The 14,206-nt window shown below is 32.8% G+C and overlaps 2 protein-coding genes and 1 long non-coding RNA gene across 3 annotated transcripts; 1 reads left to right on the top strand and 2 right to left on the bottom strand.

Annotated features, from left to right (window-relative positions):
• The first annotated feature begins 1,535 nt into the window (after positions 1–1,535).
• LOC114399027 (peroxygenase 2-like) lies at positions 1,536–3,366 on the top strand. Its single transcript, XM_028361121.1, has 6 exons — positions 1,536–1,949; positions 2,161–2,310; positions 2,489–2,574; positions 2,672–2,766; positions 2,839–2,964; positions 3,068–3,366. Exons 1-6 carry the CDS (start codon positions 1,613–1,615, stop codon positions 3,219–3,221), a joined length of 948 nt encoding a protein of 315 aa, XP_028216922.1. The 5' UTR covers positions 1,536–1,612; the 3' UTR covers positions 3,222–3,366.
• A 986-nt stretch (positions 3,367–4,352) lies between these two features.
• On the bottom strand, positions 4,353–6,535 carry LOC114399850. The gene is made up of 3 exons (XR_003663847.1): positions 5,530–6,535; positions 5,170–5,267; positions 4,353–4,943 (listed from the first exon to the last, which is right to left on the bottom strand). It is a non-coding gene; the product is annotated as an uncharacterized LOC114399850 (long non-coding RNA).
• Positions 6,536–7,169: 634 nt separating this feature from the next.
• LOC114399849 (histone-lysine N-methyltransferase SUVR4-like) lies at positions 7,170–8,720 on the bottom strand. The gene has a single exon (XM_028362067.1). The coding sequence runs from the start codon at positions 8,415–8,417 to the stop codon at positions 7,563–7,565; it is 855 nt and encodes a 284-aa protein (XP_028217868.1). The 5' UTR covers positions 8,418–8,720; the 3' UTR covers positions 7,170–7,562.
• Positions 8,721–14,206: the final 5,486 nt, after the last annotated feature.

Below are 14,206 nucleotides of genomic sequence, written 5' to 3'. Positions count from 1 at the left end.
TAAAACAAACCTGCACTTAAAACAAATATATATACATCTAGAACGGATCTAAAGGCCCATTTATTTGGAAATAAAAGAAGGCAGTTGATATATATACTCTTCTTTTTTACTAACTTACCTCCCTTCAGTATCTTTTTTCCAGAAACATCCTCAGTATAAATGCACCCCTGTAAGAATAAAACAAGTATGGTAACTTGGTTTCTTCATATTGTTGTAGGGGTACATTTATATAATGGATATTTTTAAAAAATAAACACATAAAAGGAGGGGTAAATTAATAAGAATGGTATATATATATATATATATATATATAGAGAGAGAGAGAGAGAGAGAGAGAGAGAGAGAACGTGGCTAATATGGAAAATCTTCTCAAGTCTCCCACTGTGAGAAACTAAGGTGGTCCCGTTAGATATGAAATTATTTATAGAATAGTATGGGACTATTTTAGGACTGCCACACTGGATTACAATTAAAAAAATACTATTATTATTATTATAGTTATCTCTTTAACTTTCCCAATTGTCGTGAAGTTTGGCAATGGATCACCGTCACCAAAGCCGATGGCGACACATCCTCTTTAGTTTTATTGCATGTTATCAGACCCACCAAAGAGGCGGTGGGATTTGTTGGAGAAGAAACATAAGAGAGATTAACTTTTTTTAGAAAAATAAAATATACAACTCATTAAAACTATCTTAAACAAACATCTTCACTAATTAAAACCAAACTGACCAACAAGACAAGCAAAATGGGCTCGCCCCACGTGCACCAATAAAAAATAGTCCAAACTCTAACATGTACTTTCGTCCATAAACATTCAAAAGAAACAAGCAGAATAAATAAATTATAAAAAATTAGGTGACCCAGAGAGATAATGTTATTGGAGTGGAGTAGAATTGTTAAGTACGTGATGAAGAAACTAATCTCATCAATCTGTTTGCACGCCTCCCTATTTGTTACACTTATCTCTAACTAAGATACAGCTTGATTTTGCGTCTCACTGACTTAGCTGCATAATGCACGTAAAACTATTCGTGTATTTGGACGGAGGTTGAGAAAATTTGATTTTGAAGTAATCTGATTTGACGTATGTTTGATAGTTTATGAATAAAATTTAGTATATAATTTTAAATTCAACGCAGAAATTATTAAACTTGTTTTAATTCATAATAAATTTTAGATTTAGAATCAATTTTGAAATTTTCTTTTAACATAAATCTAAACATATAAAAATATATCCAAAATCAATTATAAACTCAATTAATTCATAATTTTTTTCTAACATGATTCCGCACATATAAAAATTATATTCAAAATTAATTCTAAACTTAAAATTAATTCTTAATTTTTTTCCAACATAAATCCAAACATATAAAAATATATCTAAAATTAATTTTAAACTAATAATCAATTTCACAAACCCAATCAAACACACACTAAAAATCGTGACTTAATTCAAACACGCTATTTGTTAGCTAAGTTAGAATGCGGAGTTTCCTTTCTTGCGTAGCATAATAACCATTGAACAACGAACAAAATTGGGACGAAGACAAGAAAAAAAAATTGCAATGTGTGGCATCCAAAATTGTTAAAGATTGTGTGCTCCAATGCCATGTGTCGGATAGAATACACACCAGCAACGCGAGTCACGAGGAAGAATCTGAATCTGTTACTGTTGCGTGTACCATCCCTTCTTCTCCTCTCTTCGCGACACTTCTTTAAGTTCTTCTTCTTCCCTGTTAGTTTTATTCAGCATCCACCACTTCCAAACTTCTACAAAGAAGAGAAAAGAACAAGGGATTCTCTTCATCCAAGTTCGCTAGTAGGAGATATTGTAATGGCAACAGTGGAAGCATCCCATGAAGCTATGGCTACGGTGGCCAACAAGGCACCAATCACTGCTGAGAGAAAGGTCCCTGAGGACTTGGACACCAAACTCCCCAAACCATGTAATCATTGTTTTATCCATTCTCTTCTTAATCCTTTTGCTTTTTTTGGTTTGATGAAATCAAAGAATATGATATTCTGGACACACTAGCTAAGATGTCATCTAATTAAGGGTCTCAAAGCAGGAAATTTTAATGGGGTTTGATCAAGATTGCCTTTTGCACTTGTGGTGGGAATTGGAGTTTTATTTTTATTTTTCTTTTTTTAATTCAGATTTGCCTAGAGCTTTGAGTGCCCCTGACACAGAGAATGTGAATGGCACGTGGGGCCACAAACACAACGACATGTCCGTTCTTCAGCAGCATGTATCCTTCTTCGACCTTAACAATGATGGTGTCGTCTACCCATTGGACACATATATGGGTACTCTACTCTCAATCTTGTTTATTGTTTCTATGCTTATCCTCATGATTTTAATACACTTCACCCAATTTTCTTTTAAATACGTGTCTATTGTTAATTTGATCAACAATTTTGAAGTATTAGTTTAAATACGAAGGAGACCCCCTTTTTTTTTGTTGTTGTTTTCATGATTTTGTAGGATTCCGTGCACTCGGTTTCAATGTGATTCTTTCCTTCATATTTTCGATTGGTATTCATGTAACTCTCAGTTATCCTACTCTTCCTGTGAGTCACTCTTCACATGAAACTGACTTTAGTGTATTTGATTTACCTTACATTACGACTTCCACTTACTTGTTACATGTTCTGGTTTCTCACACAGACATGGCTACCTTCACCTTTTTTCCCAATTTACATAAAAAACATACATAGGGCAAAGCATGGAAGTGACACTGGTACCTATGACACAGAGGGAAGGTAAGTAAAATTAATAAAAAGAACGACATGTTGATGCCTGTTTTTGGTGAATGCTAACATCAAGTATTGCAGGTTCATGCCAGCAAATTTGGAATTCATGTTCAGCAAGTATGCACGTGAGGTGCCTGATAAATTGACATTGAAGGAGCTGTGGCACATGACTGAAGGAAACAGGGTTGCATATGACTTCTTTGGCTGGTCCTCTATCTTTCTCTTTCAACTTTTTGCATACACACACATACATGTTGAGAATCTTGAACTGAAAATGGGTGAATTTTTATTTTTTTTTAACAAACTACAGGGCTGCCAGTAAGTTTGAGTGGGGAGTTTTGTATGTCCTGGCAAGAGATGAACAAGGGTATCTATCAAAAGAAGCTGTGAGGCGTTGCTTTGATGGGAGCTTGTTTGATTATTGTGCTAAAAACAGCAAAGGTGCTGCTGGAAAGATGGCTTGACAGTTATTGTTTTGTTCCCTACTTGGTGCTCTGCTGTATTTTAAGTTCAACAAAATTTGCAAAACAGAACTGTTATTTAGTAAAATTGTCTTGCAGTTGTATTGTATGTGTGTTGTTTTATAGAAGCCTAATTATTATTATGGTATATACTTTCTCTTTTATTAAAGAAATAATTACTTTTTAATCTAAAAATTAAAAAATAATTGACTTCTGGAATTTTTATGATTTGATTGAATTGAAAGAATGAAGAACACAATTAAACAAATTTAGAAAATTTAATTAATTAAAGTGTTTAGGTATCAGAATCTCCTTTATTCTTCCTAGAGGTAATTTCTTTCCCTTCAAAATATGTTCATATGATATGATTAATATTTAGTTTCTCTAATATTATTTTTAACCTTAATTCCTTGGACGGTAAGCCCTTTTCTCCAAATATGATCCTTAATATTGCTTGGGCGAACAAAATTAGTAACATGCATTAAGTCTAATGCATACACTCTATTCCTGTGCTTAAGAATTATATGATTATTGAATTGGAACGATCTAAACCCAAATTTCTCAAATGCAAGATTTAGATTATGAATCAATTTCTCAATGGGAGTCAATCATGGAAAGGCGCTATATATTCAATAACTTAATCCACGTAAATCAATTACAAAAAGTTCAAACCAAAGTTCATCCGAATCTAATCTTAAGGAAATTAAAAACTCAGAAGAGAGAGAAAACAAATCTATGAAAGAGAGACTTTATATAGCCACGAATCTTCAATGGTGGTTGTCATTTATATCTATTTTTTTCATTTTATATTTATTTTTAACAGACAATTTTATCAAAGAGTTTAATTATTATACAGTAGTATAAAACAATTTTTACAGTCATTTAGTTACAAATTACTATTTGTATAATTTTAAAATTAATAGGATAAAAGTTAACAAAGTTATCATACATAATTATTTGTAATTAAATGAATATATTATAAAATTAATTTATATTATTAGTACATAATTTTTTCTCTTTTATCAAGATATTTACAATTCTATAAATTAAAAAAATCAACTTTCACTCACCAACTAATTTTTCAATTTTAACTAACTTTTCGGTTGGTTTTATTAAATATAGACTAAGAAGGCAATTAAGATAATTTATACATAGGATGATGCCTCATAATCATCTGATCCTTGACTAAAAGGATGTTATCCAATCCTAATAGACTACAATAAAATTTCTGACAAATTCAAATTGAGTTCTATATGCCCACTTTGGGCAGGATGTTACAAATCAATTAACAACAAATGCCCAAAACATTTGCAGACAAAATTAACGAATAAAAGTCCAAATTACTCCCACCTGTACATCTAGACTCCTGAGTTTCTTAGTTTTCATTTTCAGCATTGTAGTTCCTTCCCCTAATGATGAATAGTAGGTAGGCAACGGCATCTTAAGCGAAGGCACCAAATAGATCAAAGAGTGCTTCACAAAAGACATCATTGGAGAGAAAATGTCAAGACTATCATCTAATTAAAATTAATAATTTGTACTAACATGATGCTTCAATATATGAACCAAATGGTGTTGAAATTACAGTTTGGATACATAATGGAAATAGAACAAGGAATTCCTCAAGAAATTTATTTGTTTCCCACCTTCGAGTGCTTCACTTCAATTGTTTGAGTTCAGACATTCCTCTTGTTACATCAACCTGATTTTCTATTTTTCCTTTTCCTACAAGTTGAATCACCATAAATGAAAGTAGAAACTTCATCAGTCTTCTCATATTCTTTTAAACAATACAGTCAAAGACCAAAAGCCTCCTGAACATTATTTATTAGAAAGTAACAAACAATATACAGATAAAGCTTGATGAGAATGGAGAAGCCAGCCAAACTAAAAGCAGAATTCACCTACAAACAATATATAAGCAAAACACCACTTGTTTCATTGAACTAACCTTTTTGTTTCTTATCACAACAAAAGACGTACGCTTCCACAACAACACTGAAATGCTTTAATAGGATGGTCGTGATCAGCAAAAACAATACCATAATCCTGCAGATAATGTCATATAAGTATTATAGACCTAACACTAGAAAACCATGCCTGTGCCAAAACAAAAGAATGCTTTACTTGTCACCAATGTTGCAGGAATTTTTTTTGCCAAAAGCTCTCTAAAACCTTTTACGTTGCAGGACAATTTATAACTAAATGATAATGCAAAAACTCTTTACAACATTAGTGCATTAAACTAAATTCATAAACTATTGCAAACGCACAATAAGAAGTAAGTCTTAAATCGGTCCAATTGACTTACCCATGTCAACTCCTCATTTGCACTCACTCTCCTGTTGGTGAAGAACGCAAGCTGCACAAAAGGAACAAAACACAAAATCTAAGTATATGCCCGTAATTTAATTTTTGCTTAATAACAATGTTGGTTCTCCAGGTATTGCAATTGTTAGATTTTGACCCCTCTTTCATTCTATAAAATATATTTTGCTGGCATGGACTAGATGATGGTGGCAGCTAACATGTTGCTTGACACATGATGACGTCATGTTTGGTCTCACAAATGTGATATCATAGGGATTAAAAATGTGACTAAAATTGCACAGTTGCAATAACGGGAGGAGTTAATTCATGTAATTAGAAACTGAGATACCAAAATCACACAATTATTATATTTGAGATCAAAAGTACAATTAAGCATTTAATTTTTATGGTGTTGCACAAAACTAAGCAAATCAATATCGTAAAAGAGAACTATGCAAATATAAAAGAAACTAATCATCACATGATAAAATGATGAGCACGACTCTCTATTTCAACAGGAATGTCTATGAGATTTGCATCATAGCATCTGCAATGACAAACACAGATCAATAATGGTTGGCGAACAGTACACAGTGAAAACATAAAACTGAACATGTTTGGCCATTAAAGATGCTAAAATTTTATCTGCTAGGTCATGCAAATAATAATTTTAAAAGATTACTTTTCATATTATCATTTTAGGCAGACATAACTTTTCTTTTTGGGTGTGAAAAGTGTTAAACTAAACTACCCAACAAGCATTAGCTCTCCCTGAAAAGGAGGTGATCCAACCGCACCTTCCAGGACAACTACCTTGTTACGACTTCACTCCAGTCACTAGCCCTACCTTTGGCACCCCTCTCCTTGCGTTAAGGTAACGACTTCGGGCATAGCCAGCTCCCATAGTGTGACGGGTGGTATGTACAAGACCCGAGAACGAATTCACCGCCGTATGACTGACCGGCGATTACTAGCGATTCCGGCTTCATGCAGGTAAGTGACAGCCTACAATTCAAATTGAAGACGAGTTTTTGGAGTTAGCTCATTATAAGGATTTTTATATTTTCATCTGAAATTATTTTTACATTTTCAACCAAGGTTTAAATATATTTTTTGTCATTATAAGTCGGCGTTTTTCAATTTTTTATTCCTGTAAGTTCATTTTTTAAATTTTAATTCCACTACATTTATGTCTTTTCAATTTTGATCCATGTTAGATATTTTATTCATTTTTAATTATTATAAATTTGCATTTTTTCTAGTTTTGATCTTCGTAAGGGTGAACTGATGGGGACTATAATTTAGAATCTTACAAGGACCAAAATTGGAAAACACACATTTACAACGACTAAAAATTAACAAAATATTTTAGAGGAACCAAAATTGGTAAAATGCCTACTTAGATGAACTAAAATTAGAAAAATGAAAAAGCACTACCAAAAACATATTTAAGCCTTCAACCAATTAGGAATCATCTAAGGTATAACTTTTAAAAATAGTTATTATAAAAGTTAACAAAACTATCACACACGATAGTTTATGATTGGATAAAAAATTGATACATTGTAATTCTAATTTTAAATGGAAAATGCTATTGATGAATTTCAAAAAGGTATTATTCTTGGTATTTGGTTACCTATGATTGATGAGCCTTTCAACATTTCCATTGTTTGTTGCATCTAAACATAGTGCCTCCTCATCCTTTAACCCTTGTTTTGAGCCCCAGTCCGCATCAAGAGTTACAGGATATGTATGTCTCTCGTTGCCAATATCCTGCATAATCCTGTCGTATAACTCCGTATTGGTTAATATTTCTCCTACATATTCACATACAAAAGTTCCTTTTGGTAGGCCCAGCCTTTTCCTTCACCAGTTGAGAACACCTGAAGAAGGCGGGAAGATGACGATGTATTCATCAACAACTAACATTCGTAGCGCTGAGCAAACATACTTTTGATAACCAAACACGTCATGAAACTGAGTTTACTATCCAAACTGAATTTAGAGCATCCCAAACAAAACTCCAAACATGCTCTAAGTTGTAAGAGTATTCGGAGAATTGCTTACCTGCAATTTGCATGTTATACCCCGTTGCACTATCCGATTCCCACATTTCCTCCAACATTCCTTTATAAATTTCCTAACCATATGCCCCTTGCATCGTTCGGGCATGTACTCATTCTTGGACTTCTCCAAAGGGCATTCTTGACAGTACACATAATGATGATCTTGAGGTTCATTCTTCATAGACACACAAGCTATTAAAAATTCTTCTTTCAACAAACCTTGTGGAGTGTAAGCAAACTCTCCACCAGTTTCCTGAGCACATGGACAAGGCAATGGTGAGGAAAGACAGTTGCCTGAACAATCAGAACAGCAACCCTGATCATCCGAAATCCGAGCCAAAGAAATATTTACAATAGTACTTTGATATATTATATTACATGGTATGTAATTAAACTTTGGCAAGTCTTCACTACCAGTTTCATCTATTAATGATATTTTCACCTTTTCTGAACCTTTTGTTATGTCACGGATAAAACGAAAATGATTCCTTTCACCTTGATTAACATATTGCTGTGAATTGGCATGCTTGGAATTTGATCCCTTTCGATATCCCAACTTGAGATAAGACCTGCAAAGGTCATCCAATAGCTTTGCCATAGAAAATTGAGGCTCAAAAGTGTTGCAAGAGCGAATGTACTTCTTATCCATGAACTTCATAACAATATCCAAATTAGGAATACTAAAGTTTGGTTGTCCCAACGCAGAGTCAGAATTCAAAGATATTTTTACTTCTCCCAGACGTGAAGAACTAGCCATCGTAATATTTTCATTATAAGCTGTGGTATTATGCTTGCATGCTGATTTAACATCTTTACTTTTCATATCCTGATCCTGAGTTGACAGAGGTTTGACACAAAGATTTTGATCTGACGCATCAGATAAGCCTTGAGAAAATCAACAAAAAATTAACTACAACAAAAATCTTCAATTACTTTAAAATAAATTCTATAGATTAATTGTGGATATAACTAAAAACGATACTCACCCAATTGGTTAGGGTTTGTTTGTTTGTGAATTTTGTTTTCCGTTCCCTGCGCACATAACCTAATGACCCAAAAATAGAAGGTTGACGCTTCCAATATAATGAAAATAACTATAACCCAAACAAAATGAGTTGAGAGACTTTTGACTTTTGAATTGGCACGACGGGTGAGTGAGTGGTTGTGATCATTGATCCACCACCGTAGCACCACCCCATTCAAACCATGTCGGCGGTTGCACCTCCGTACCAGCTCCTAGAAATCAACGTGATCTCGGCCCAAGAGCTGGCCCAGGTGTCGAAATCCGTTCGGGCCTACGCGGTGGCGTGGCTCCACCCAGAGCGCAAATTGGCCACACCAACCCCACCTGGAACGAGAAGTTTGTCTTCCGCGTCGACGACAACTTCCTCAATTCCGACAACTCCGTCATCATGGTCGAGATCTACTCCCACGCCTGGCTCCGCCAGGTCCTCATCGGCACCGTCGCCGTCCTGGTTACCAACCTCCTCCCTCCCAACCGCAAACCCAAGCTCCGCTTCGTAGCCCTCCAAATTCGCCGTCCCTCCGGCCGCCCGCAAGGGATTCTCAACATCGGCATCAACCTCCTCGACAGCACCATGCGGAGCATGCCGCTTTATTCCGAACTCAGCTCCTCCGCTGTGGGCTATTGGGACAACATCATTAAAAACAAAAACGCGAAAACCGAGGACGACGACGACGACAATACTCAGCATCACCACTTGCCCTTGGATTCTAGTCTTTTGACGCTACAACGTTGTCAGAGCGAGAAAAACGACTCCACCGTTAATGATTACGCCTACCATGGGAATGCAAAGCATTACGGTTACGATGGGCAGGATTCGGACGAGGGTGTGCGGAAAGGTGGCGTTTTCAACGAAGGCTCGCTTATTTCAGATGTGGGGCCCTAGCCGTCGGTGGTGGCGGCGGCGATCGCGAAGGGGTTGTTACCCATGCCGCCGCCTGCGCCGTGCACTTCGGAGATCTCGGGGATGGATGGGTGGTCGGAGAATAGCGGCACGGAGGGGATGAAGACGAAGATTGAGAGGTGGAGGAACGAGCTTACGCCGGCGTATGAGGACTACGACGATGAGAGGAAGAAGGTGATGAGGAAAACGTCGAAGCGCGTGGGTCAGACGTCGAGACGGCGTGGGCGTGGCGGCGGGCCGTGTTCATGTTTCGGGTCGGTGTTTGGGATTGAGATTTCAATTACTTGCGGCGGGGGGAACCGCCGGAAAGGACAGGGAGGTGGCAAGGGCCGTGTAACTACCGCGTCGTCTGAACTCACTTACGATGATTCCTATATTTGAGGAATGGGATATGCGGCTGTGAATATTAATTCTTAGTGCATGCAGGCTGTGATATAAACCTTGTCACGGAATGCTGAGATAGAACAACCTCATATCTCATCTATTTTTTTTATTCTTTTTTCTCCTCTGTATTTCTTTCGTCTTCTTTTCTCACATTTGACTTTAGACATTGTATATTTGATTCAATGCATTGAGTCATAATGGATTTTGTTTACCTACATGATTTTTCTTTAACAATTATTTTCGTGTAGGACGCTGCTAAATTTATTTTTGAGTATTTAAATTTTAATATCTAGTGTGATGAATATAAGTCAAACAAGTTAATTTTATCTTATTTGATCACATCATTTAATTTTAATTTTATTTTCAAGAATTCTTTTTATTTATGATATCAAGTTTTAATGAAAAATATTTTTAAAATATTTTTATTTTTTACTTGAGATTAATAATATTAAGTGATGTCAACTAACTTTTTTGATTAGTGTAAATTTAATTATTTTTTCTTATACATGAGCTTAGACGGAATAACACACTCTAAAAAAATAAAGAGAATACATATGAGTTGAATGACACAAGAAAATGAAACATTTACATAAAAAATTACAATAAATGATTGAAAAAAATGACAAATAATTATTTTTATTCTTGAATGTGTAAAGCACTGATAAATTAAAGATAAAAATTCAAACTTTAGTCTCTAAAAGTGAAAAAAGTACAATAAATTTATTCATCCGTCAACTTTTATCTGTTATATTTAATGAAAGAGTTTGCGTAATACATTTAGGAATAAATTTGTCAACTCACTACCCATACAAAGACGAAAATGACTATTTATCAAAAATATAATTTAATCTTCACATTTTCCTTCTTTTTTAATCATTTTAAGCATAACATTACAATAAACACTTTAAAAATAGGAAAGCATACATAAATTAGAACAAACATAATAATATGCATACTATTTGTTAATAAACATAATCAGTTTGTTGCTATGAAATACAACATTAGGTAGTGATAAAATTAAGTTAGATTTCTTTTTTTTTAAGGATTAACTTAATAATTGTGGATTTTTATTTAAGTCTCATATTTTGGGTAAGGTATTGTTACATTAGAAGTTTCGGAGTAACAAACAAATTATGCTTATTAATCAATATTATGTTTACTATTATATTTGTTCTAACTTATACATGTTTTCCTATATTTTTATGTACTTATTGTAATGTTGTGTTCGATTAAAACATGAGAGAAAATAAAGATTAAATTGTATTTTGAGTAAATAACCATTTTCATTCTTAAATGTGTAGAGTTTTAATAAATTTGTTTTTAAATGTGTCACGGATGCTCTTTGGTCACAAATGAAAGTTAGTAGATGGATAGATTTATCACACTTTTGGTAATTCTTTATGTAAATGTTTTATTTTCTTGTGTCATTCAATTCATATGCATTCTCTTTGTTTTCTTAGAATGTGTTATTCCCTCTAACCTCATGTATATGAAAAAATAATTAAATTTATACTAATTAAAAAGTTAATTGACATTATTTAATTTTATTAATCTTAAGTAAAATATTACACTATTTTAAAAATATTTTCATTGAAACTTGACATCATAAATAAAAAAAAAGTTATTAAAAATAGAATTAAAATTAAATAAAAAATGAGTTAAAAATAATAAAAATAAAATTAGTTAAATTTACTTATGTTTAAATCTAACCTATAATATCATTTTTTTTATTAATATATGATTTCATGGGATGGGAAGTATTAATTGTACAAGGTATTTTCACACGTCTAATTTATTTTTCTTTAAAAAAATAATTATTGGTTTGAGATAATTTTAATGAGAAAATAGGCTAGAATGGAATCTACCACATGCTGGGATTGGGATGCTTTATGATGAGTCCACTTTTTCTTGTACTCCCCACATTTGAGATAATCTCAATCTTTCCAATTATCTAAGGGTTTATTTAGAATAACGTCATCCTTGAAATTGTAATTAATAATGCTCTCCTCTTCCAATTATTTTCCAGTAGATATTTGGTGCCAAATTAACGAGCGAGTTTGCAATTACGTTGAAGCCACGATTGCTTAATTATGACTCTTGTGATGATACGTTGGTTGCACATGACTCCTTATCTTCATCTCTCCTCTTTATCTTCATCCTCTGTAAGTTGCAAAAACACATCTCTGCTCTTTGCAATTTTTCTTCTTCTACATAATGTTGTGTTATAGTATACGTATTGGTTTGACAATTTTTATATGTCTGAAATTGTTGCTTTTTTTTTTATGTGATTTTTCAGAACTCAACGAAATCTTTCTTTTGCAGTTTTTATATGTTGTCTTAGCCAGTGTTTTGGTTTGGTAAGTGATACTACCATACAATATTGTCAGAGAAGCTATATATTGTTATAGTACTGCGTGCAAATAAGGCTTGAATATGAAGCGAATCATAGTATAAAGAGAAAACGAGAATGAAATCAATCAAGTGAAGTCAATGAATGCAATCAAGGAAAAATAATGGACAACATTTCAATGAAGGAAGCATTTACCCAAGGAATGTGAAGAACTTATAACTTAATTTTAGACGTTTCTATTTTTCTTAATTTTACTTTTCATAAAAACTAAAAACTGTTAGTACTATCAAAATCATTTTTTTTTTGGTGCGACTTCACTTTTTCTTAATAGCTAACCAAGCATATCTTAATGCCGAAACCAATTAACGTCTTATTTACGATTATCTGTTTTCCTAACAAAACAAACAGAAGGCTAATGGTGGGACAGGGACATGCATCCAAATTGACAGTGACATCCACAATCAGTAACCCACAAATAGACTTTTCAGTTTTGTTTTTGATTGATTCACTTCATTTCTTTTCTCTTGTCTGATCCATTATCCACTTCATTCTGGTCCAATTAAGTTGGTCGGAAACTCGGAATTTTTCACAGGACTCAACAAGTAAATCGTTGGATTAAGAAAAACCTAGTAAATTGGTAATCTTATGCTTAAATTTAATATTCATTTTCTAAATTCATATATTTTGATTTATGAAACTCGCATTCAATTTATTTTTTTAAATCAATAAAGCGAGATGTGAAAAATTGAGATGGAATTTATAAATTCGAGACATAATTTATACACATAAATAATTTTAAAATAAAATTAAGTGAATTTTTTTTAAAGAAATGATCTTCCTATTTACTCCTTAAATAACTGTGTTTATGTCTTTTTTTTATTTACTATACTAATTCAATCTTAAGCAATGAATTCCAAATTTTTTTCTTAAAAAATAAAAATATCTGTTCATATTTTTTTATCATGCAATTATCAATTAATACTAAACATAATGAAATATTTGTATATTAATGCTAAAATAACATTCTTTCCAAAAGAAAATATCATTTTATTCGTTAAATTAATTTTAGGACTTTTTTTTAATTTAAAAGTATACTAGTTTTCTTTTTCGGGTAGGACTTATAATAGGAATTATGGTAGACATTCACCTTAAGTGATTTGATCATACATGAAAAATACTTAGCCAATGTTGAGATTAAATCATCTGGAAAGCAGTCAAAATGATAGAAGTAGGGGTTGTAATTTTATTTTCCCTAGATCACAACCTACTAAATCATACCAATTTCACTCATATTAGGTAATTGTTAATCTAAGAGAATTTTACACAAATAAAAACAAATATGATTTTTTTATTAAATAAATTGTTATATCTCGTGTGAATGTAACATTAACATAATCTTATATGATTATATCATGATTTAAAAAATTATTGAAATCATTAAAGAAAAGTCAATAGTTTATTTATAAGTATAATTTATAACAGAACATTATAATATTTTTTATTCATGAAACCAATCTCATATAGCTAATAAGAAAAAACTTTGGTTGTTTGTTTATACACCGAAAAAAAACAATTGCATGTATTAGGAGGAAAAATATCACTTTTTTTTTCCGGAGGCAAACGTCCCTTAAATATATTCTAACAAAAAAGAATCAAAACATACATTATTTTTTTTATTGAACTAACTTCATCTACATATATACATTTTTGTATAATGCATAACACTAATTTGATTTTACATTAAATATAATGAAGAAGGGTAGTTGAGGTTTGAAACGTGCGCATAAAGGTTACGTCAAGACAAAAGACTGAAAGCAAATTAAATGGAGCATGTTTTTCTTCTCTCCGGTCTCCAATACTCTTCTCTTGGATCTCTGTAGTCAACGCAGTTATAAAGGGAAGAGAGTAGTACACGTCTTTGCCTTGTTTAAGTTGTTTTCCTTTGAACAA

Source organism: Glycine soja, chromosome 19, assembly GCF_004193775.1.
Source record: "Glycine soja cultivar W05 chromosome 19, ASM419377v2, whole genome shotgun sequence".
Lineage (NCBI taxonomy): Eukaryota > Viridiplantae > Streptophyta > Magnoliopsida > Fabales > Fabaceae > Glycine > Glycine soja.
This window is presented reverse-complemented; position numbering and strand designations above follow the sequence as displayed.